This window comes from Oryctolagus cuniculus, chromosome 11 (genome assembly GCF_964237555.1).
Source record: "Oryctolagus cuniculus chromosome 11, mOryCun1.1, whole genome shotgun sequence".
Taxonomy (NCBI): domain Eukaryota; kingdom Metazoa; phylum Chordata; class Mammalia; order Lagomorpha; family Leporidae; genus Oryctolagus; species Oryctolagus cuniculus.
Window position 1 is genome coordinate 64,584,310 of NC_091442.1, and position 26,067 is coordinate 64,610,376.

Below are 26,067 nucleotides of genomic sequence, written 5' to 3' on the forward strand. Positions count from 1 at the left end.
GCCACAACGGCCAGAGCTGAGCCGGTCTGAAGCCAGGAGCTTTTTTCGGGTCTCCTCTGCAAGTGCAGGGGCCCAAGCACTTGGGCCATCTACTGCTTTCCCAGGCCATAGCAGAGAGCTAGATCAGAAATGGAGCAGCCAGGACATGAACTGGTACCCATAAAGGATGTTGGCACTGGTGGCTTTACCCTCAAAGCCACAGCTCTGGCCCCTAACATGGGTCTTTAACCTAACAATTAAAATGCTGATTAAGACATCCACATCTGTCATAAAAGTGCCAGGATTTGATTACTGGTTCCTATTCCTGAATCCCAATTTTATGCTGATACAGATCTGGAAGGTCCTGGTGATGGCTCAGGTAGTTGTGTTCCTGCCACCCGCCTGGGAAACCTGGATTGAATTCCCGGCTTTAACCTAAGCTCATTCCGGGTCATTGCAGGTATTTGGGGGAATGAACAGGCAGGTAAAAACTCTCTTTTCCTCTCAAATTAATAAGTAAATAAGTAGATTTTTAAATATAAAATCAGAACTACCTTTGTAGTCTTAAATCCTCCTATGGGGATTTCTCCATGCTGACTTTAAACTATTATGACTGGGGCTGTTTCTAAGACATTATTTTGTGTATCTTTATTAAATTTACTTTTAGGGTATATGAAAATACCAAGCAACTTGTAAAATTCTCTTGGCTCCCATTCTCCTTGCCCTACCCCCAAATCTGGTTTTTTAGTTCTCGTTGAAGTTTTATAGCATTTGATGATTGTCTCAAAATTGACTGAGAAGCCCCTAGCATCTCCAGAATCACTGAAAAATTCTGTCCAGATGACAGTGCAAATTGTCTTTCTTGATGCCTTCAGAATCTTTAGCATCATACCATTTAGACCTTTTTAGGTATTCATAATAATGTAACTTTATGTAAGTTTTTATTTAGTGAGCATTTCACATGCATTTGATCTCAATCTAGAGAATTCTTTATGGTCTTTATGAAATATAAATCAAATAATGTCTTCCTTGTTAATCTTTCAGTGGTTTCCAACACATTTAGGATAAAATCCTTATTGTTACCATAAAGTCACTATATAGTCTGGCCCCAATCTGTCTACCTGTCTAGCGTTTCTCCTTCCTTTTTCTTAAACTACAGCTTATTTAGTCCATTCTTCCAACACATAAAATTCTCAAAGTCATTCTGGTCCTAGCATATTATGTTCTTTTACGTAGCTTTTCTTTTTCTTTGAGTAGCCTCTATTCATAATGCTAAAATACTACTTTTTATGGAGATAGCTCACTTTGTTCTAAGTGGGACCCCATTATATGCTTTCACAACTTATCACACTATTTTATTATATGTCTTGATTACCTCGATTCTGAATTTAATGGACATGGGGACCCTTGGCTACTTTTATTTTTATTTTTTAAAGATTTATTTACTTATTTGAAAGGCAGAGTTAGAGAATCAGAGGCAGAATCCCCAAATGGCCGCAATAGCCAGAGCTGGGCTGATCGGAAGCGTGCCGGGGCCCAAGGACTTGGGCCATCATCCACTGCTTTCTCAGGCCATAGCAGAGAGCTGGACTGGAAGTAGAGCAGCTGGGTTTCAAACTGGTGCCAGTATGGGATGCCTGCACTGCAGGTGGCAGCTTTACCTGCCACACCACAGCGCCAGTCGTGGCTTACTTTGTAAAACACCTTTTATGGAATAAAAGACCTCCAATATTCCTTGAGTGAATGAATTCCCATTTCTAACGAGTTATTGAGTAACGTCTCTAAGACTTCGAAACAAGTAATACCAGAATCTTTTCAAGTCTATTTTGAGAGGGTAAGAAAATTAATAAACAATAATAATCATGAAAACAAGTTGAAATTGAATGTGAAAAAATTTATCCACCATTTAGTGTTTACCACAATTCTAGAAAACCTCTTAAAAGGTAGTGGTGTGTGTGTGATCTTAATTGATGTGAAAACATGACTGTCATAAAGGCATAGTATAAACATTTAGACTTTTTCTACTAAGCTCTTAATGGGCAAAGGCCTAAAATTTACATGTTTGAGAGTGCTTCATTTTCCTATAAGAAAAGTAGATAAACATTGTTAGAATTTGTCTTTTAAATATGTGTTTCAATTCTTATTTACAGTTTGGTAATAATGTTTTGTATCCTCTATTAACTACCTCACTTTTAAAAGAAACCCTTTCTTGTTTCGTAAAGAGGGAATATAGTGTATTTTACTAAGTATCTGTTACATCTTTAGATCTTTGTTAAGTAAATAAGATTGAAACTTTGGTGTAACAGAGAGAACACTTAGAGTCTTAAGTATTAGAGTGCATGATGCTTTTTTTTTTTTTTTTTTAAATTTTTTGATAGGCAGAGTGGACAGTGAGAGAGAGAGACAGAAAGAAAGGTCTTCCTTTTGCCGTTGGTTCACCCTCCAATGGCCGCCGCGGCCGGCGCACCGCGCTGATCCGATGGCAGGAGCCAGGAGCCAGGTGCTTTTCCTGGTCTCCCATGGGGTGCAGGGCCCAAGCACCTGGGCCATCCTCCACTGCACTCCCTGGCCACAGCAGAGGGCTGGCCTGGAAGAGGGGCAACCGGGACAGAATCCGGCGCCCCGACCGGGACTAGAACCCGGTGTGCCGGCGCCGCTAGGCGGAGGATTAGCCTATTGAGCCACGGCGCCGGCTAGAGTGCATGATGCTTAATACCCACTTAATAGTGTGTATGACCTTGGTAGGTCACCTAACCACCTTGAGTTCTGATTTCTCCTACAGCTAAGTTAAAAATAAAGAGGAAAAAACAGGTTGCTCTAATAAACTAATGTGAAAACACTTTGTATAAAACCTTATATAAACATAAAGCATAAGTATATCTTGTTATGTAGATATTAGGATTTTTATTCAAACAGGAGTGATGCAGTCGTATTTTTTTTTTTTAATGTCTGTGGCAGCAGAATGGAGAACAGATTGAAAGCATGCAAAACTTAAAGCAGAGAGACAAAAGCAGGCAACTGTTATAATCTGTGCCACTAAACATGGTGGGCAAGGGAAGGTATAAAACTAAGGTATTTTTTTGAGGATGAAGCGGAGAGGGACAGACTTAGAAATATTATGAAGGTATTGGCTACTGGATGTTATGGAATGAAGAATATAGAATAGTATTTTGGTTTCTGACTTGGAAAAATTATTAAAGGGAATGTATAAGTATAAAGGTGAAGATGATGGATGACTTGAGGTTGAGATGTGTTTGGAAAATCCAAGTTGATATGGACTGGTTAAATTGGAAATAAGACTTGAAGACTGACCCTGGGACACAGATTTTGGAATCATTGATATGAATTATATATAAAATGATAGAGTATGAACAGTGGAAGAAAGAATCAAACAGCAGCTTTGTGTGATATTAACATTTAAGGCCGGCACGGCGGCCATTGGAGAGTGAACCAACGGCAAAAGGAAGACCTTTCTCTTTGTCTCTCTCTCTCACTGTCCACTCTGCCTGTCTAAAAATAAAAAAATTAAAAAAATAACATTTAAGAGAGGGTTGATTGTAAAGAAAAATACAGGAGTCCTTTCCCACACCCTTCAACTAAAAGTAAAATTACAGATTTAATTTTTAAATACTGATTTATTTATTTGAAAGTCAAAGTTAGAGAGGGAGAGACAGATCTTCCATCTGCTGGTTCACTCCCCAGATGGCCATAAGGATCAGCGCTGGGCCAGGCTGGATCCAGGAGATTCATCCGGGTCTCCGATGTGAGTCACTGGGGCCCAAATGCTTTGGGTCATCCTTCACTGCTTTTCCCAGGCCATTAGCTAGGAACTGGATTGCAAGTGGAGCAACCAAGCCACAAACCAGTGCCCGAATGGGATGCCGGTGTTGTAGGCAGTGGCTTTACTCGCTATACCACCACACCAGCCCCAAATTTAATTTTAAAAGAATTGATTGATGTATGAAATTATGTATCTGTTGGATTTATTAAGGCGGTTTGTGACTTTCTGAGACCCATTGGTGTAAGAAGACCTGTTAGAGTAGGGAGTGAAGGGCAATTGAGGAAGTAGAAACTTGAGAAAAGATTGACTGAAAGGATAAGTCATAAAATGGAAAGAGAGGAGGAATTAAGTATGTGAATTGAGAGATGTTGTGGGTAGAGGGCAGGCACTCATCCTTGTTTATTTGTTGAATGGAAAAAGCCAGGAGACAGAGACAAGGAACTGTCTGCTACATGGTCTCCAAGGAGACAGAGGGAAATTAGATCCAAAATATAGGAGCAAAAATTTTTGACCTTCGTTTTAAGGAGGATTACAAGGGTACTACAAAAAGTTCATGGGAAGTGGAATTAAAAGAAAATGCCCATTTTCCATGAACTTTTTGAAATACCCTAAATAAGAGAGTTAAGTAAGATTAGTTGTGGTGCAATATGAATTGAATAGATGGTCAAAGCTTCTCACTTCCTTCTAAACCAGGTAGCAAGATTGTCTGTTCAACTTAACATGTTAGAGACCTGGTGAGACTGGCAGAGCTTTGAAATGAGCATAGAGAAGGCTATGCTGTATACATGTTGGAGAATTGCAGATTATCTTTGAAAGATTTGAGAGATTGATGACTATATAGATCTTTAATCTCCATGAGATCCCCTTTGGTAATTTTGAACCTAGATAATACTGACATGATGATACATACTTTTAAATCAGTAGTATTGTATTAGTGTATTCAAATCATGGCAATAATCCAGTTTGAGGCACTCTCATAAAATCCCATGTAACCCACTTTGCTAGGAAAATGATAGTAATTAAACCAGCCAGAGAACTCAATCATAAACAAAGTGATCTGGAATATACATTTACTTCACTTTTGTATCCTAACAAAATAATCCCAAACTATATTTGTAATTATTTTTATGCTTGAAATTTAATTGGCTGTCATTAGTTTTGCTGGCCTCAACACTTATACTTCAGTCTACACAATTGATTGTACTTTATGATATATGCAAATATATAGAAATGTATATATACAGATACATAAAGCTTATATAAAACAAAAACATTTAATCATTAAATGCCAGAAGACAGAAATGTAGAAAGAAAAACACCTGTGTATACCTGTTTCAGTTTAAAAAGGTAAAACATTATAGATAATGTTTCCCCAACCCCATCTCCTTTCCTCTCTTGTTTAGGCAGCTACTACAAATAAATAAATAAATAAATAAATAAATATATATATATGCAGCTATGTATAATGTATAGTATATATTATTTGTGGCATGTTTTAAAATATTCTGTAGTTACACTCTGTGTACATATTTGTTATTTTAATATACTTGTGTTATATTGTATAATTCCTTTATTCAATGTTGTAATTTTGAGATTTATATTAACGCATGTAGTTGTATTTTTCATTTCAGTTTTTGTGTAGTATTTCATGATATGAATGAAAACATTGGAGTTTTCCAGTTTCATTCTTGCAAATTATTCTATACCAAACATTGTTATGGTCCTATCCTTAGAAATATGTGCACAAGTTTCTGAAGGATAGCATTTAATAGTACCAATATATGACTGTTATATTCATATCTTCATCTTTATTACGTACTGCCAAATTATTTTCCACAATGAGAGTTCTTGTTTATTGCTCCTCTGCCCCAGCAGTATAAGAATTGCTTATCTTCTCCATATTTTATATTACTGACACATAGACATAGACATGTGCTTGTATGTTCACCATTTTCATGGAATGATAGCTCTTTGTGGTGTTAACTTGCATTTTCCCTATACTGTTAAGGTTGAGCATCTTCTCATATACTGTATCAGTTCTGATTTCCTATTCTGTAAATAATCTTTTTTCCCATAATTTAAAGAAATTCTTTGATTATAAGCAGTGTAAATATCTTACCCAGTCAGTATCTTATCACTTTACTTGGTGGTGTCTTCTGTTGAGCAGAAGCTTTTAATTTTAACCTTGGCAAGTTTTTCCATTTTTTAAAGATACTTTGATTTTTGTTCTAACTCTTCCTATATTTTAAGGCAACAAAATTTTTCCACTGGATCTTTTCAAAAATAAGTACTTTTGCTTTCACATCATTTACCTTTTAAATCCCTCTCTATTTTTGTATAGTTCGTTCTGCTTTAGCATAGCATGTGTTCCTAAAAATCTCCAGGCTGCACAGAAATCAGGAATAAAAACTGCAGGACATATGGAGAGAATGGGATTGTCAGACAACACCCAAAAACTTTCTCAGTGACAGTTTTTAAAATTTAATAAAAATGGAAGCACACTTTTACATACTCATGTTTAAAAATTCATAAGTGTTATTATAAATGAAACATTTTAGTTTGAAGAAGGTGAGGTTTGCTCATGGAACTGAGATTCAGGAGGGTTGCAGATTGTGAGTTATTATGAAGTGATTGTGCAGCTTATGAGTTGTGAAATTTGCTATGAAGTTTTAACAGCAGATGTGGAGGGTGTATCTTATAACAGTCATGGTGATTTTAGGTGGTGTTTGAGTTCTATGTGTTTGGGCACACTTCTATACAGCTTCATGCAGTTGGGTAGTTTCCTGTGTTCACTAAGTGTTTTTATTCTCCCTTTTTTTAAGATTTATTTTGTTTATTTGAAAGACAGATCCTCCATCCACTGGTTCACTTCCCAAGTGACTGCAATGGCCAGGACTGGGCCAGGCCAAAGACAGGAGTCTGGAACTTCATCCTGGTCTCTCATATGGGTGGCATGGGCCCAAGCACTTACGCCATCTTCTGCTGCTTTCCTAGGTGGATTAGCAGGGAACTGGATTGGAAGTGGAACAGCCAGGATTCAAACTGAGTCCTGCTGAGCTACAAAGCTGGCCCTTCAGCAAGTGTTTGTTTCCGAGAGGGTTTGGACTAGAGTTAGGCACTTCTGCATAAAATTTTAAGGAGATATTCATTATTAGGGTCCTTCAGTATCTCACTTACCTCATTCTAGTCTCAACCCTGTGTGGATACAAAATGCTTAAGTATGTACTGTGATTTGTGCTATATGCATATTGTTCCTTAATATACCAATTATTATGTTAAGAACCCTTAACATGAGATCTGCTTCACTGGAAGCACACTTTTACATACTCATGTTTAAAAATTCTTAAGTGTTATTATAAATGAAACATTTTAGTTTGAAGAAGGTGAGGTTTGCTCATGGAACTGAGATTCAGGAGGATTGCAGATTGTGAGTTATTATGAAGTGATTGTGCAGCTTATGAGTTGTGAAATTTGCTATGAAGTTGTTTTTTTTTTTGGGGGGGGGGTTTCATTTTTTTTAACTTTAAAATATAAATTTCCAAAGTACGATTTATGGATTACAATGGCTTCCCCCCCATACCGTCCCTCCCACCCACAACCCTCCCCTTTCCCACTCCCTCTCCCCTTCCATTCACATCAAGATTCATTTTCGATTATCTTAATATACAGAAGATCAGCTTAGTATACATTAAGTAAGGATTTCAACAGTTTGCTCCCACACAGAAACATAAAGTGAAAAATAATAGATGATTTTTTTTAAATGATGATGAAATCAGATCAGACCTATTGTCATGTTTAATCCCAGTGAGAGTCAAGTTGGGAGTTGATAATTTCTTTCTTTCTTTCTTTTTTTTTTTTTTAACAGAGGATCAGTTTAGTATGCATTAAGTAAAGATTTCAACAGTTTGCACCCCCATAGAAACACAAAGTGAAATATATTGTTTGAGTACTCGTTATAGCATTAAATCTCAATGCACAGCACATTAAGGACAGAGATCCTACATGAAATTTGCTATGAAGTTTTAACAGCAGATGTGGAGGGTGTATCTTATAACAGTCATGGTGATTTTAGGTAGGTGTTTGGGCACACTTCTGTACAGGAGCCAGGAATTCAACCCAGGCATTCTGAGATGCAGGCATCTCACGAGGCATCTTCATCTCTCAGCCAAATGCTTGCTCCTCTTTACCAAACTAGGGATCGAAACCTACCCTCCCAAACAGTATCAGACTCCAGCAGTTTTTCATACAAGTACTGCCGTATCCACAAGGAACAAATAATATCTATCTTAAAGCCACTTCTTTGGAAAATAGAGTAAAAATTAGCCTAAGTTTGTTCAGCCAAGTAAAGGAAAAAAATTTGGTATGCACAGAAAATTTTTATCAAATTTAACACTTAAATCGTGTTATTGTTAACAGATGCTGAATAAAAGGGAACTTATCTAACTTAATAAGCAGTTATCAAAACCTACAAATTACCTTAATAATGGTAAAACTTCAAATAGTCCCATTAAAATCAGGACAAAATTATTTGCTGTCTCTTCACTTAAATTATTTTGAAGGCCCCAGCTAATGATTAGGGAAGAGAAATGAAAATAGAATTAGAAAAATGTTGGGGGCCAGCACTGTGGCAAGTAAAGCTGCAGTGCCAGCATCCCATATGGGCACCAGTTTGAGTCCTGGCTGCTCCACTTCTGAGCCAGCTCTCTGCTATAGCCTGGGAAAATAGTAGAAGATGACCCAAGTCCTTGGGCCCCTGCACCTGAATAGGAGACCAGAAAGATGCTCCTCACTCCTGGCTTTGGATTGGCACAGCTCCAGCCATTGGGATTATCTGGGGAATGAACCAGCAGATAGAAAACATCTCTCTTTCTGCCTCTGCCTCTCTCTAACTCTGCCTTTCAAATAAATAAATAAATCTTAAAAAGAGAGAAAGATAAGGTACATTATTTGTAGCAACAATATGGTTTTTAATATAAGAAAATCCAAAGGAATCCACAAATAGAGCTATTGAGTTCAGCAGGCTAATAGATATGAGATTTTTTAAAATTGATTATTGCCATGCAGTTATAAAACATAACTGATTAGAATAAATATAAAATGCATAAAGCAGAGAACTATGAGGTTTCTATGAATGAGTCCAACATAAGATCTTTATGGGGAAAACATTAAACGATACCTGAATAATGGAGAGATGTCCTCTACCTATGGGTAAGAAGACTCAACATTGTAAAAACGTAGCTCCCCACAAATTAATTTGTTAGTTTAATACAATTCAAAGTAAAATGTAGGAGTTTTTTGGGGGGAGCCTGATGAGCTCATTTCAAAACTCATCTGAAAAGCAAATGACCAGGGATAGGTAAGACAGTTTCAAAAATAACAAGCTGTAAGGACTTACCCTAAAATATGAGAGTACTTCAAAAAAATTCAAGGAAATGGAATTAAAAGATAAGTTTATTTGATGTGAAAAAATTTTGAAATTCATACATTTGCAGGATCTTTAGACAGTTCATAAGGAATATTTAAGAAAAAAAGTATGTGTGGATCTCAAATTTCTTCTACCAAAATAAACATTGTGATACCATTTTTTCCACACTTAAAAAGGTTTATTTTTGAAAGATTGACAGGGGAAGAGATCTTCCATATACTGGTTCCAAATGCTCCAGTAACCAGGGCCTTCTGGGTCTTCCACATGGTTTTCAGAAACCCAAGTATTTGGGCTATCATCTGCTGCTTCACAGGAACATGAGCAGGAAACTGGATTGGAAATGCAGAGTAGCTGGGACTGGCACCAGGCACTCCAGTATGAGATCTAGATGTCACAGGTCATGGCTTAAGCTGCTGTACCATAGCACCTGCCCCCCACTAACTTTTTGAAATACTGTCACATCTAGACATCCAGATTAAAGCAATTATGACCCTATGAAATTAGCACAATAATAAACACATAAGTGAATGGACTAGGTGAAAATAGTTCTTATAATGACATTAATTTGTAAGAAAAAAAAACAACAACAACAAAAAAATCAGATATCAAGTGTCTTGTTTAAATTGCAAGGGAAAAATCTAAAAATTTCTAATGGATGATATCCAACTAATTATAATTTTAGGAGACAGATTTTTCTTAAACATAGTCCTTCAGTTCTCCTTTTCTCACAAATCTTAAATTCTACAATGCGGGGGCTCTCAGTTGCATAATTCTGACAGTGGGTTTGGAGTACTGGTACATAGATAATTCTGCATACCGCATGCCTACTTTTAGGAAATCAAACTGCTCATGAATATTCTGTAAGAATTATGAGGTTTTGTTAGAGTGGGGCCTTTGTTTTAGCTATCTTTAGATATAACTATGGGTTTTTTTTATTCATAAGGTGCTGTATGGGATAAGTATAGTAACATTAGAATGATGATCACCTAAAAACTTTACCTCTATTATTAATTACACATATAAGCTTTAAATACCTCCCTAATCCTAACTCTTGAGTTTGTGACTGATTCTGGTTAAATGGGGACCAGGGGAAGTGTTTCTAGAAAAGGATTCAAGATAATTAAAAATTAGCAACAAATCCATATTTCATAGGAGATAAAATATTGTCAGAATAAATTTTTAGTTTTTTTGGCTTATAATTTCTTTACTAGTGAACACCTACTTTACTTTTTGTGTCACTGATGAGAAACTAAGCGATTTTAAATAAGATGAATATAGTTTCTTCAGTGCTTGTGTATCACACATTTGAAATCAATCAAAAACAAGTCCTGCTAGCAGAATTTTCCCTGTGTAAGAAACAGAAGCAAAAAAATTAAAAAAAAGAAACAGAAGCAATTTTTTATTGACTTTTATTTGTAAAGAAGCATAATAATTTTAAGGTTTTTCCCAAAAATTGATTATAATTACTGTAATCAACCTTGTCAACCCTTATGAACCAGCTTTCCCAACCTTCAAAAAGACAGTAAAATGCTTAAAATTAATATACTCTATTATAAGTCTCTTGTACAAGAATCACAATGCATTGTAAAATTTGATTCTTAAGATTATTTGAATTTTTATTCAGTTGAGGAATATTTTCTTGAATCCTTATTACTCATTTTTAGAAGTGTTATTGGAGGCGGAGAGCAGTGTTGTGGTGTAGTTGTAAAGCCACTGCCTGTGGCACTAGGTTGTGTCCCAGCTGCTCCACATCAAATCCAGCTCCCTGCTAATGGTGTGGGAAAAGTAGCAGAGGATGGCCTCAGTATTGGGTTCTTGCTACATGTGGGAAACCTGGATAAAGCTCCTGGCTCCTGGTTTCAGCCTGGATTAGTCTGGCCGTTGAGGCCATCTGGGGAGTAAACCAATGAATAGAAGATCTCTTTCTGTCTCTCTTTCTTTCTTTGTAACTCAGACTTTCAAATAAAAGCATCAGCAATTTTTAAAGATTTTTATGTCAATACATGTCCTCAAGTAGTAGATATTTATTAAATAATAGAAATAATGCTTTATACAAGTAAACTTTTTTCTAAATACTAAGTGGAATTATCATTTATTATATATAATCCTTTAATATAGGCATATACTTTATATTAAATGAAATATCAAAATTAGGTGACTATTCTCTTCATGTATTTCCAGATATTTTCCTTAACTCATTTTTTTTGTTTATTTCCCTTTCCTTTTTTTATGTTTTTTTCTAGGTACCTAGTTGATAGTCGCTGGTTCAAACAGTGGAAAAAATATGTTGGCTTTGACAGTTGGGACAAATACCAGATGGGAGATCAGAATGTATATCCTGGACCGATTGATAACTCTGGACTTCTCAAAGGTCATTATTTTTTTTTTCTTTCAATTTTGTACATGTGTTAACATTTCAGTATATAAATATCAATGGGTGTATGTAGAAAGTGTTCATGTAACTCAAAATTTCTTTGCGTGAAAGATTTGACTTAATGAACTGAGTATTTTCTTTGTGTGTGTGTATATATATATGTTATTCTTTATCATGACAAATTTCATTTAATGTAATAAGGATTTAATACTACCTAAAGCTTTAAATGATTAAAAAAACAAAACTCTGTCTTATCATTTGGGGAAATGATGTATCATATTGTTTTTCCTAGTGGGCATATGACTTTTAATTAGAGGAACTTTGATAAGTTTTTGCATTCTTGAATTTTTGCGTTAGTCTTTTATAACTCTCATAACTTGGCATTCTTTCTCTATGTCTCAATACATTTAAGGGGGAATAAAGCATATGCATAACTATCAGATCTTTTATTTCTAGTCAAGACGAGGTAACAACAGATTTACCTTCCCTACCTGAAACAACTAAAGCCCTGAAAAAAATACACAAAATTGTGATCTTCAAAACACCGTATCAGCAATAAAAAAAACAGCTATCCCTGAGAGATGAGAAAAAAGATGAGTTCTGATTGCCTTCAGTTTACTGCATTGAAAAGAGAAACCCATGCAGACCCTCACAATCTACTTTAGTGGAGGAGTCAGAGTTTGAAGTCCAGGGAGACCAAGATTGCTTGAGTTTCCAAGATTGAATATCAGGAGAAGCAGCTTATAGAGGAGAAACCTAGAGATCTAGGAAGGATTTCTTGGGATTCTTCAAGTTCTTGGTCAGTGCATACATGTAAGGAAGCTGCAAAAAGCCAGAGAAAGAACCACCCAAAAAGAATTAAGGTTTATATAGTATCAGGAATAGTTTGTTTTCTCCTCAGCTAGAGTAGAAAACCTCATAATTTATGGAACAGACTGCAATATGGAAAAATTAATTTTCTTGCTCCAGAAACCTGAAATCATCAAACTATTTTCAGGTAACTTAGCTGCATTTCAGAATGAAATTCAAAAGAACTTTAAGAATACAAAAACATCTAGTATCCCACAATTTAAAATTTATACCTTGGATCTGACTAAATATTACTTGACATGCAAATAAGCAGGTAAATATGATGACCCATAAAAAAGAAGTATAAATCTTAAAGATCTCACCTTTCCAAAAAGTGGGAAGAAAATGAGTAGAAGCAAATGAGATACATATAAAATAACAATCTGGTCGATTTAAACTCAGCTTTATGAATAATCACATTAAATGTAAACCACCCCCATTAAAAGTAAAGACTGTAAGATTTAGTAAAGAAGTTAAGACCCAACTGTCAGCTGGTCACAAGAGACCTGCCTTAAGTGTAAACAGATACAGTAAAAGTAAGAGATGGAAAAAGATATGCCTGCTGTGATAAGCAAAATTCTAAGACTAAACTCATCATTGCTGGTTTTGAAATGGAAGGGACAAGACAGGTAGCCTCTAAAAACAGACAGGTCTGAGGCTGACAGCCAGCAAGTGAACAGGGACAGCAGTGCCATAACCATAAGGGATTAATTTTGCCAACAACCTAAATGGACTTATAAATGGATGCTTCAGCAGAGCCTTCAGATATGAGCTGACATCTTGACTTTAACCTCATGAGATTCTATGCACCAAACACACTGGGGCCTAACTGAACTGCTGACCCACAGATATGGGAGATGCTAATGGTGTTGTTTTAAGCCATTATGGTAATTTGTTATGCAGTAGTAGAAAGCTTACTAGCATTATCAAAAGAAAGCCAAGTTGCCTTGTTAACATCAGACATTTAGTTTTAGAGCACAGAATAATACCCAGGATAGAAAATCACTTCAAGAAGATAACTGGAATGGGACATTTCATCAAGAGAATCCCGGTCGGGGCGGCGGATTCTGTCCTGGTTGCCCCTCTTCCAGGCCAGCTCTCTGCTGTGGCCCGGAAGTGCAATGGAGGATGGCCCAAGTGCTTGGGCCCTGCACCCCAAGGGAGACCAGGAGAAGCACCTGGCTCCTGCCTTCGGATCAGCGCGGTGCGCTGGCTGCAGCGCGCCAGCCGCAGCAGCCATTGGAGGGTGAACCAACGGCAAAGGAAGACCTTTCTTTCTGTCTCTCTCTTTCACTGTCCACTCTGCCTATCAGAAAAAAATTAAAAAAAGAGAATGTAATAATCCTTAATATATACCCACTTAATGGGATAATTTAAACTTGTGAAGAGGAATGACAGTGGGAAGATAGGTGAAAAGAAAGTATCAGCTCTTGATCCCCTAAAGACACACTGAACACTGGTTTAATAATGAATACAGGCCGGCACCGCGACTCAGTAGGCTAATCCTCCGCCTTGCGGCACCAGCACACCGGGTTCTAGTCCCGGTCGGGGCACCGGATTCTGTCCTGGTTGCCCCTCTTCCAGGCCAGCTCTCTGCTGTGGCCAGGGAGTACAGTGGAGGATGGCCCAAGTACTTGGGCCCTGCACCCCATGGGAGACCAGGATAAGTACCTGGCTCCTGCCATCGGATCAGCGCAGTGTGCCGGCCGCAGTGCGCCGGCCGCGGCAGCCATTGGAGGATGAACCAACGGCAAAGGAAGACCTTTCTTTCTGTCTCTCTCTCTCACTGTCCACTCTGCCTGTCAAAAAAAAAAAAAAAGAAAAAGAAAAAAAGAATACAGTTGTGCATCCCCTATGGGAAAGTTCAGAGACCATTTAAGAATTTACAGTACTCTGAGCACAGATCTGAGAACAACCAGATTGAAACAAGAAAAGTGATTTTATTTTACCCACATGAGCCTTCTGTCTAAGGCAGCACAATTTAGAGCCAAGAGATTATCTCATCCAAAGAGTTCATACCTGAGGAAGAAGAGAGGGAAGTGTCTACCTTCCCAGCCTTTCAATGTGATGTCTGAGAGGCCAGTTTCTGTTTCACCTCATACAGAGCCCTGATGCCTGGGGAAAGTTAACAAGGAAGTAGGAAAGGTGGTTTCTGCAACTAGAATACTGTGCAAGATGGAGAGAAGAATAAGAACCCAAGGCTTTTCTGCTAGGAGGGAAGGAGACAAGTGAAGTACCCTTCTACGTAGTTTCTGTCTTACCTTCTGTTCCTGACTGAACTAATATAGTCCTGACTTAAGGGAAGTTAACAGCAAATAAAAGGGTGAATGGCTTACTGCATCTGCTGTTGTTCTGCAATATGGAGAGGAGGCATAGACCTGAGGTTTGTCCCCCAAAGAAAAGGAAGAAGACTAGAATGTGCTGCTAGTGTCTTGGCCTTTCAGTGTGCTACTTCAAAGGCTATTTCTCTCATCTCACCCAGTGTACTACTAGGACTGGCATAATTTGGTGGGACAGTTAAGAACAAAGGAAAAGAGATAGACAACTTGCTGTACCCAGCAAAACATTATAGGATTTGGAGAAGACTCAGAACCCAAGGTTTCTTCATGTTGAGGAGGGGGAGAGGATTAGAGTATGCCTCCCCACAATGTTCAGGCCCACGGGAGGGAGAAATCATAGGCTCCTGATAGGGGATGGAGAAGAGGGTGGGGGCAAAACCACTGAACCTTTCTAATTATGAATCTATATGTCTAAGTACAGAAAAGATACATCTATAAAACCAGGCCTACTAATACAGATTTTTCCCTATCAAAGCCAATCCATAAAGACTAGAGAAGGTGTCTTTTTCTTCAGCTGCACATACACACATGCAAAGCTACAAGGAGCAGGGAAACATGACATGCACATACACATAAAAAATGTCCAGAAACTGACTCTAAATAAATGGATTGCCTGACAGAAAATTTGAAATAATTGTCTTTAAAGAAGCACAGCAAGTTACATGAAAAAGACAACTAAACTAAAATCAGGGAATAAAAAGTAATACAATGAAAATACCAACCAAGAGATAGAAATTATAAAGAAAAATCAAACAAAATTTGGAGCTGAAAAACTGAAAAAATTCACTAGATGTCTTTGAACAGCAAACTTGATCAAGTAGACAAATTGGCAAACTCAAATACATGATTTCAAATTAGGCAGAACAACAAAAAAGAATGAAAAACTAAAGCCTGAGAAATTTGGGGGATATTATCTAGCAACCCAATATGTACATTTTAGGAGTTCGAGAAGGAGGAAAGAAAGTAAAAGTGCCCCAATTCTGGTAAGGAAATAGTTATTCAGACTCATGAAACCCAAAGAATTACTGAACAGCACTGGTAATCAGCTTGACCCAACTGACATTTTTGGAGCACTCCACTTACCGGCATAATACATTCTTTTCAGGTGTACACACACAGAACATGTACCAAGATAGATTTGGGGGATAAAGCATGTCTCAATAAAGTTAAAAGCATTCAAGTTATATAAAATATGTATTCTTACTACAATGGAATAAAATTCATTTCAAGGAAACCTAAAGCCCTGGTGGAAAAAGTAGTGAAAGACTTGAACAAACACTTCACCAGAGAAGACAGCATTTTCAAAAACATGCAAAGATGCTCTGCATCATTAATATTAAAGATTAAAACCACAAAAACATACGACTATATATGTATTAAAATGACTATTTTAAAAAACAATTATTGATGTAAAGAGAACAGATTTCATGTATTTCATAGATACAATTCTAAGAAAATAACAATACTTATCTCCCTCCCACAATCCCCCTTCTTCCTTTTTTCCTCAATTTTTGCAAAAAGATAATTTCAGTCCACTCTATAATCACAGGCTTAATGCAGCACTAATGGTAATATTCAGTAAGTAATGTAGAAAGACCACAGTTCCACAGAAGTATAAACAGGTTCTAAAGCCAACAATCAAATCACAACATGTTCATTTCATCCCTATATATTTTTTGTATTCTATATTAACTCCCACATATCAGAGAAAAAATAATACTTGTCTTTTGAGGACTGGCTTATTTCTTTTTTTTTCCTTTCTTTTGTTATTTATTTATTTATTTTTTGACAGGCATAGTGGACAGTGAGAGATAGACAGAGAGAAAGGTCTTCCTTTGCCGTTGGTTCACCCTCCAATGGCCGCCACGGCCGGCGCACTGCGGCCAGCACACCGCGCTGATCCGATGGCAGGAGCCAGGTACTTATCCTGGTCTCCCATGGGGTGCAGGGCCCAAGTACTTGGGCCATCCTCCACTGTACTCCCTGGCCACAGCAGAGAGCTGGCCTGGAAGAGGGGCAACCAGGACAGAATCCGGCGCCCCGACCGGGATAGAACCCGGTGTGCCGGCGCCGCAAGGCGGAGGATTAGCCTAGTGAGCCGCGGCGCCGGCCTGGCTTATTTCATTAATCATCGACGGACCCAAACCAATTGTTGTCAAGGATGATAGAGCAAGTACATTGTTTCTGTGATGTGATACTTACTGTATAACCAAGATGGAAAATAATCTAGCTTTTCTTAAAAAGTTAATTATATATTCAGCACCCATCCTTAAGAGTTTATCCAAGAGTTTTAAAACATTAAACATTAAAAACATTATCCAAATGAAAAGTGTACTAAATGTTCAGATGGTGTTATTTGTAATAGAAAAAAATTGTGAAATGCCTATTGATTGATACCTGAATGCATAAACTAGCTGTACTATACCTATTTAATGAAATGCCATTCAGCAATTAAAAAGAATATACTTTTATTGCATAAAAATGCATAATTATGTGGCATGAAGGAAATTAAAAAAGAGGATTTTTTCTTCATGTAGGATTCTAGAAAATTTGTCTATAATAACAGACAGTGGGTACTTTTTTCATGTAAAATTCTAGAAAACTCATACTAGCCTATTAATTGTGAAACACGGATTACTGATTTTGGGGGAACAGGACAAATGGGGCCTGGGTAGAAAAGAAGGAGAGATTACAAAGAGCTGTTTGGAAACTTTTGGAGGGGATACTATGTTCATTATGTTCATCATTTTAGTGGTGGTGATGATTTCAGAGTTGAGTTGATATGTCAAAACTTACCAAATTTTATACTTCAAATATGTGCATATTATTATGCAGAGTATATTGGTACAGAAATAACAAGTTATCAGTTCTGTATTTAGTTTGAGAGTATTCTTTACCCCTTAAAAATGACCATATCATTTTATTCTGCTACTAGATAGAAATTGCTATTTGGATTCTGGTGTTTGTATGATAAAAACCATTTACCTAACCTCCCAGTTTTTTGTAAAAAAATGCACAAAACTCTGGATTTTTAAACTTTTTCATATCTTAAGTTTTCTTCAAGGCATTGATTTATAAAAGAAAAAGAATTGGGTATGGCACCATGGTGCAGTCCTGTGGCGACCGCATCCTATACAGGCGCCAGTTCTAGTTCTGGCTGCTGCTCTTCCAATCCAGCTCTCTGCTGTGGCCTGGGAAGGCAGTAGAAGATGGCCCATGTCCTTGGGCCCCTGCACCCATGTGGGAGACCTGGAAGAAGTTCCTGGCTCCTGGCTTCAGATTGGCGTAGCTCTGGCTGTTGCAGCCATTTGGGGAATGAACCAACGATTGGAAGACCTTTCTCCCTCTCACTGACTGTAACTCTGCCTCCCAAGTAAATAAATAAAATCTTAAAAAAATAAAAAAGAAAAAGAATTGGTAATAAATAGATTTTTGTTTGATTGAGGCTTTATAATTTTCTGTATGTGTAACCTTGGGCAAGTTAATCAACAACCCTCATATTTGCTAATTAAAATGGGTATCTGCCTCATAGTATTGTTTTGAAAATTTAGATACCATGTTTTTTTGTTTTGAAAATTGAGATAACATTGTTTTTTTCATTTTGAATATTGACAGCGATAACATGGTTTTCTATACTAAAACATTGTGCTGTACCTGTAATTTTAAATAGGACCTTGAACAAGTTATTAAGTATTCTGATTCATAATGGAGGTGCCAGTCCTGTACAGCTGTTTTGAGATTTGAGTGAAATAACATGGTTATCTGCTGTAATATACATGTGTAGTAAGACCTTAGAATATATTTTTTATTATTTCTTTTATTTTTTTGACAGGCAGAGTTAGACGTGAGAGAGAGACAGAGAGAAAGGTCTTCCTTCCGTTGGTTCACCCCTCAAATGGCCGCTCAGGAGCCAGGTCTTCTTCCTGGTCTCTCATGTGGGTACAGGGCCCAAGCACTTGGGCTATGCTCCACTGCCCTCCCAGGCCACAGCAGAGAGCTAGACTGGAAGAGGAGCAACCGGGACAGAACCGGAGCCCCAACCGGGACTAGAACCCAGAGTACCAGCGCTGCTGCGGGCGGATTAGCCTAGTGAGCCGTGTCACCGGCCCTTTTTTATTATTTCTAATAATAAAATAATTCCATAGCTGTAATTACCTAGATTTGCTTTGTGATGTGAGACGAAAAGTATTGTGAAATCATAAATATCTCTATGATACTTAAATATTCAGATGTTTTGTATCAGTGTAAACTTATTAAACAATAGCCACTCAGTTGGAACAGTAGCAAGTATTTTAAAAATCGACTTAACAGTTTGTGTGACTATGTTGAATTTTAGTAACAGTTTAGACTCTAAACCACATCACATAATAGCTTCACTGTTTTATTCTAGGGAAAAGATGACAATAATTGACTAAAAAATGTTTTTCAGACGAAACTGAAGCATTTATAGGGGTCATACTGTTACATTCTGGAACTGAAGGACAATACAGTTCTTATCATTTTGTTAATGAGTGTGAATAAGGATTGATTTTAAATTAGATATTAGCATCTCATATTTCTGATATACATCAAGATTAAAATAGGAAATAATGATGAATTAAATTTTTATATCTGCAGTAAGGGAGTCAAAAAGTGGTTCATGTTCAGTGTCTTATAAAAAATAAATTGAAAGAGTTATTTTGAAAATGCCACTGTACTTGACCTCACAAGTTAAGATAGACTGAGCTATGATTTTGTTTTTAAGTTTCTTCCAAATGAGCTCTTTACTGTTAGAATTTAGCAGCTGTTTACATTTGGACAATAAAACAATAAAGTTTCTCACATTATTGGCCAGACATATAAAAACAATACCAGCACTAGTTGAGATCAAGTTAAACCATGATATTATGTATTCTTAGTAATTTTCCATGTCACTGAATCTCACCATATTATTCAGTGATAATGTATCATGATTAGTTTTGTATTTCTTCCATACATAGTACAATTACATTTTTCTTTAATTGCTTCTCGAATATGGCTCAACCCAAGAACCTCATTTTCTGTTTCCTTCCTTAATTTTCATCTACTTTTTATAGTAACAAATAAGCTTACTCTACCTCCATTCCTTCTATATATGGATATTTTTAATATCTGATAGCCTTCTTTCAAATAAGACATAAGATGAAACACATAGCAAACCCATTCTTCTGAGCATTGGATGGACAAGTTCCCAGATTTCTCGCACTTTAAGCTGCCTTACTGAAGATATTCTCTTGTTCTTGCATGCACAGACTTTCCAGTATCATTTTAAAAATCAGATAACTTCTTTAAATAAGAAGTCATACATTTTATAGTAAATATCAAAAACTAGTACTTAAAATTTTACACTTCACATTTTCTCAGTATTTGAAATTTTTTCATTGTTCCATGAGATACTTCTTCATTAATTTTTCAAAGTACTTTGATATGATCATAAATTGAGGTTTGTGCAGTATTTTATTTTTATACTTTATTGTAAAATGGTCAGATGACCTTGACAATTCTGAGAACACATTCTTTCTTTCACAATGTCCTCCCCACTGAAGTACACTTCTCTATTCCCTTTCATTTAATTTACCAGTGGTTACATAATATAACATTAATAGGTAAAAGTGGAGCACACATGGCTCTCTTTTACTGTTTTATATTTCCGGATTTTTTTTTTTTTTTTTTTTTAGATTTATTTATTTACTTGAAAGTCAGAGTTACCCAGGGAGAGAAGGAGAGGCAGAGAGAGAGAAAGAGGTCTTCCGTCTGTTAGTTCACTCCCCAGTCTGTCACAACGGCTGGAGCTGTGCGGATCCAAAGCCTGGTGGAGTTCCTTTTTTTTTTTTTTTTTTTAAAGATTTATTTATTTATTTGAAGGCCAGAGTTACACAGGGAGAGAAGGAGAGGTAGAGATAGAGGTCTTCCATCCACTGGTTCACTCCCCAGTTGGCCACAACAGCCAGAGCTGTGTCCATCCAAAGCCAGGAGCCAGGAGCTTCTTCCAGGTCTCCCAAGTGGGTGCAGGGGCCCAAGGACTTGGGCTTTCTTCTGCTGTTTTCCCAAGCCACAAGAGAGAGCTGGATTGTAAGTGGAGCAGCTGGGACTCAAACCGGCACTCAAATGGGATGTAGGCACCTCAGGTGGCGGCCCCTCCAGATTGTTTTTGTTTTTATTTGAAGTTAAATAACCTTTGTTATTTTATTTAAACTTTTTTCTTTTTATTAATTTCAAATTTATGAAAGGTAGATTGCAAGGTAGTGATACGAGTTCCCATATATCCTTCACCTCATTTCCTCTTTATCATCTCAGTACACTTGTCACAATTAATAAATGTAAGTTCTTTCATCTGAAAGTTTCTGAAAATGTTTCAAATTACTAGTTTTCATCAGTAATTTAAAATTTACAACTAAGAAAAAAAGAATGAGCATAAAATAATACTTTGTATCTGCTGTTGAAGTTGATAACATGAGTTTTCTCATTTAAATTTCCAACTTTTCTCAAAGTTTAGTATGATTCTGTGATCATAGATTGATCCTAGAAAGAATAACGTTTTGTTAATTTTTTCTGCTTTTTTCCTTCTTGATTTACATCTTTAAAGCTTAATAGGAATAATATGTACTCATTGTTAAACTGCTATAAAGAATAATTTTTCTTCCCATGTCTGTTAATTAAAACTCAGAACAAGAAAATCTCCTTTAAGTTGGTTATAATTCATTGAACTATTTGATTTGCTGCATTTTGTAAATTTAAATGATCAGATGAGTACTAGATAAGGAATGTGATGGACATATTTGATGGACATATGGACAAGGATATGTGATGGACAAGAAATTGCTTCTAGATCCTTGTCGTGCTTTGTACTCAATTTTTTAGTTTCTTCAAATTTTAGAAATTTAAAAAGTAGATTGTTAGAATTAAAAACATATCAGAGGCCGGCGCCGTGGCTCACTAGGCTAATCCTCCGCCTGCAGCGCTGGCACTCTGGGTTCTAGTCCCGGTTGGGGTGCCGGTTCTGTCCAGGTTGCTCCTCTTCCAGGCCAGCTCTCTGCTGTGGCCTGAGAGTGCAGTGGAGGATGGTCCAAGTGCTTGGGCCCTGCACCCTCATGGGAGCCCAGGAGGACACACCTGGCTCCTGGCTTCGGATCGGCACAGCGTGCCTTCCACGGCAGCCATTTGGAGGGTTAACCAACAGAAGAAAGACCTTTCTCTCTGTCTCTCTCTCTCACTGTCTAACTCTGCCTGTCCAAAAAATAAATAAATAAATAAATAAAATAAATAAATCAGAACAGCTGCTTCCATTTTCTGTGAAAAGAATCTGCATTATAGACCTTGTGGAATAATTACATGGTTTTCAGCACATAAGTCTTGGAATCGTTGTAAAAGGTTATTGATTTGCTTTGAATTTCCTACATAAGCTGATGGTAGAATGAACACTATTGTAATGTGAGGGATATCTCATAGTTTAAATATTAGAAAAGTATTCCTTCATCAAGTCTCTTGGCTAACAACTTACTTTAGTACTTTTTGAGAACTTAATTAAAGAGAAATTATATTTTAGAAAACTGATGGTTCACATTGTTTCAATTGTTTCAATTGTTCCACATTGTAAGCTTTTAAAGCAGCAGTTTATTTTGCATTATGTAGGAAATTTCAACTTTTTCAGAGGTTTTCTCAGAATTCTTTCAAATTCTTAAATTATCCTGTATGAGATCAAAAAATTTGTGATGTATATAGCCAAAGTGTTTAGAGGTGTACACTATTGTCTCTTTTTATATATTGAGTTTAATTGTTCTTTTGCAGATGGTGATGCCCAGTCTCTTAAGGAGCATCTTATTGATGAATTGGATTATATACTATTACCAACTGAAGGCTGGAATAAACTTGTCAGCTGGTATACATTGATGGAAGGTCAGGAGCCAATAGCACGGAAGGTACATTTTAAGAATAACTGAATATAAATTTTGGTTTTCTTCAACATTTTATTCAATGAGTTATGAAGCATTAAAACTTATCTTAGAGAAAAAGACCAGCGAAATACTGTACACTAAATTATAATTAGAACTTTTAACACATGCATGCTTTTCTAAGGATACTACATATTGTTAAGTAATCCTCACAAGAAACTCTATAATAATTGTTGTTCACATTCTACAGATGTGGAAATGAGGATGAAAAAAAGAGGGTCAGAGTCTTTTAGGAGGTCACATCAGGATAGGAAGTTAGGAAACCTAACTGTCTTTTCTGTGCTGCACTGCTTTTTTGATAAAACAGAAAATAATGGAAGAAACTGTTGAAAAAATATTTTTTGTAACATTAAAATGTTTTAACTTCAGAATGTAGATTTTTTTCATATCCTTAATTTTAAAGTTGTTTGTTACAATTATAATCTAGAAACATTAAAACTGACCAATTTTTCTGTCATTTTGGGGTCTAAAAATTGACTTATGAAAGTTAGGATATTGGTATATTAGAATGCCAAATACTTAAAGTAAATCAACCAACTTTACATAAATATTTGATAATTTATTCAGGGGTGGGCATGGGATAATGGGAAGGGGCTAGAATCTCTTGACATAAATTATTTATATAGGGGTTTTTTCCCCTCCATATAGAAACAATTAAAAAGTCAAATAAGATAATACAAGGGTAAAAATCCTGCAGCACATTGAACATTATATGGAACTGATGCTACATAATGCTTTATGAATAATTCATATTGTATATCTATGGTTAAGATATATTAGAATCTGTCTTAATAAGAATATGCCTTTAAGTCTTAGTTCAGTTCTTTGATTTCATTCTTTTTGGGTTTTTTTGGTGGCCATTTCACAATTAGAATTCCTCTTTTAGGCATGCCAACAGTGGTCTGGTTGCTTTATCTGCAGTTGCTAAAGAACTGAGTATTTTGAACAAAGAATAGCCCATTTCACTATAAAAGAACTAGAAAAAGGTCTTCATTCCTAGGATAAAGGAAAATTTATGTCCAGCTTTTCTTCAAATGTATTAAATTATGAATTTAATCTTAATACACCTTTTTTCTTACAGCTAATTATATTGTATAAATTTTCACTATATAGATTAGCCAACAACTTCATTGCTATTATTCTTTGGAAAATGACTTTAGATTTCTTGAAACCTCTGTATGATATGTGAGTTAGGAACCCTAGCTGTAATGCGGAAACAAAGTTAAATATCGTTCTGTGCCTCAGATCATCTCTAACATGTTTAAATTATAGTGTCTGGCATTCAGTTTAAAAAAGAAAAATAGGCAGATAAACAGAAATACAAAGGAACCAAAATCCAAGAAAAATAGACCCCTAAAGAATCCATATAAAGCCTTATTAGGTAGAAACTTAAATACTGTGCTTATTATTAAAAAAAAAAAAAGAAAAGTAGGGCAAACTATTACACAAGAACCAAATATTATTCTGAAACTGAAGCATAATATGAAATACAGAGTTAATGTTCAATTATGATACTAAACAGAATTGAAGAGATAATTTGTAAACTAAATGGTGCCAGTGGAAAATATATAGTTTGTAGTTTAGTGACAAAATTTGAAAAATACAGAAATATTGAAGGTATATCTGGAATATGGTGAATAAGTTTAACCTGAATGCTTGTTGCTTGACTATTAGAAGGAGAAAAAAGAGAGAATCAGAATTAATACTTGAGGAAATAATAACTGAGAATTTTCCCAGACTGAGAAAGATAAGCTGGTGATTCAAGAAATGCTGTGAATCCAAAGCTGAAAAAATGCAAACAACATGTACCCAATAAAAAAATTGAAAAGCAAAGGCAAAAACATAATACCAATAGTAGCTGCAGAAAAAGGTAATCAAGGGATATTCACAAAGTTCATGAAAAATGTAAATAGTGAGAAAACTTTGTATGGATTTCAAAATTTGTTGAATCGAAATTAGCTTATGTTTTAATTTCATTTTTCCTCAAACTTTTTAAAATACCTTCATACTATTTTCAAAGTAAGGATAAAATAAAACAGTGGAATTCAGAAACAGCAAATGGTCTTTTTTTTTTCCTAAAGATTTATTTATTATTTGAAAGAGTTACAGAGAGAGAGAGAAGGAGAGGCAGGATGAGAGAGAGGTCTTCCATCCACTGGTTCACTCCCCAGCTGACCACAATGGCCAGAGCTGCATCAATCCAAAGCCAGGATCCAGGAGCTTCTTCAGGGTTTCCCACCAAGGTGCAGGGGCCCAAGGACTTGGGCCATCTTCAACTGCTTTTCCAGGCCATAGCAGAGCACTGGATCAGAAGTAAAGCAGCTGGGTCTCAAAGCGGCACCCATATGGGATGCCACCATTGCAGGAGGCAGCTTTACCCACTACACCACAGCACTGGCCCCCAAATTGTCCTAAGGTATGTTAAAAGAAAATAACTGCCAACATAGAATACTAAGACCAAGGAATAATACTTCAGAAAAGAAGATGAAAAATCCAGTTAAAAGAATTTATTTATTTATTTATTTATTTATTTGAAAGAGATATCTTCAATTCACTGGTTTACTCCCCAAATGACTGTACCAGCAAGAGCAGAGCCAGGCCCAAACCAGGATCTTCATCCTGGTTTCCCATGTGGGTGGCAGGGGCCCAAGAACTTGTACGATCTTCTTTGCTTTCCCCAGGCCATTAGCAGGAAGCTGGATCAGAAGTGGAGCAGCCGGGACATGAACTGACATCTGTATAGGATGCTGGCTTTGCAGGGGGCAGCTTTACCCACTATACCTAACATGAACCCTGGAAAAGCCATTTTAAACAAAAAATGATACAATATGTTATCCACAGACCTATCTCTCTCTCTCTCTCTCTTTTTTTTTTTTTTTTTAAGATTTATTTATTTATTTGAAAGTCAGAGTTACACAGAGAGAGGAGAGGCAGAGACAGAGAGGTCTTCCATCTGATGGTTCACACCCCAATTGGCCGCAATGGCCGGAACTGAGCTGATCCGAAGCCAGGAGCCAGGAGCTTCCTCTGGGTCTCCCACATGGGTGCAGGGGCCCAATGCCTTGGGCCATCTTCTGCTTTCCCAGGCCACAGCAGAGAGCTGGATCGGAAGTGGAGCAGCTGAGTCTCAAACCAGCACCCATATGGGATGCCAATGCTTCAGGCCAGGCATTAACCCACTGCGCCACAGCGCCAGCCCCCACAGACCCAACTTGAAGTACAAAATAGTCTTCAGAGTGGAAAGAACAATTTTCCACAAGTAAACATGTAGACTTATAGGAAGTAATTATTATGAATGAATCATAATTTAGAACCTTTAAAACATTAATTATAAGTTTTATGGGGTTAAA

General features: G+C 36.6%; 1 protein-coding gene across 13 annotated transcripts in view; it reads left to right on the forward strand.

Annotated features, from left to right (window-relative positions):
- The window catches only part of USP15 (ubiquitin specific peptidase 15), a 128,112-nt gene that overhangs the window by 13,757 nt on the left and 88,288 nt on the right, over positions 1 to 26,067 (forward strand). For all 13 annotated transcript variants that reach the window (XR_011380130.1, XR_007919692.2, XR_011380127.1 and 10 more), the window contains exons 2-3: positions 11,429 to 11,556; positions 22,554 to 22,684. Coding sequence is in view for 3 of the 13 variants with exons in the window: in XM_002711302.5 (XP_002711348.1) it covers positions 11,429 to 11,556; positions 22,554 to 22,684 (259 nt within the window). In the remaining 10 variants the exon portion in view is untranslated. The remainder of the gene's footprint in view (positions 1 to 11,428; positions 11,557 to 22,553; positions 22,685 to 26,067) is intronic.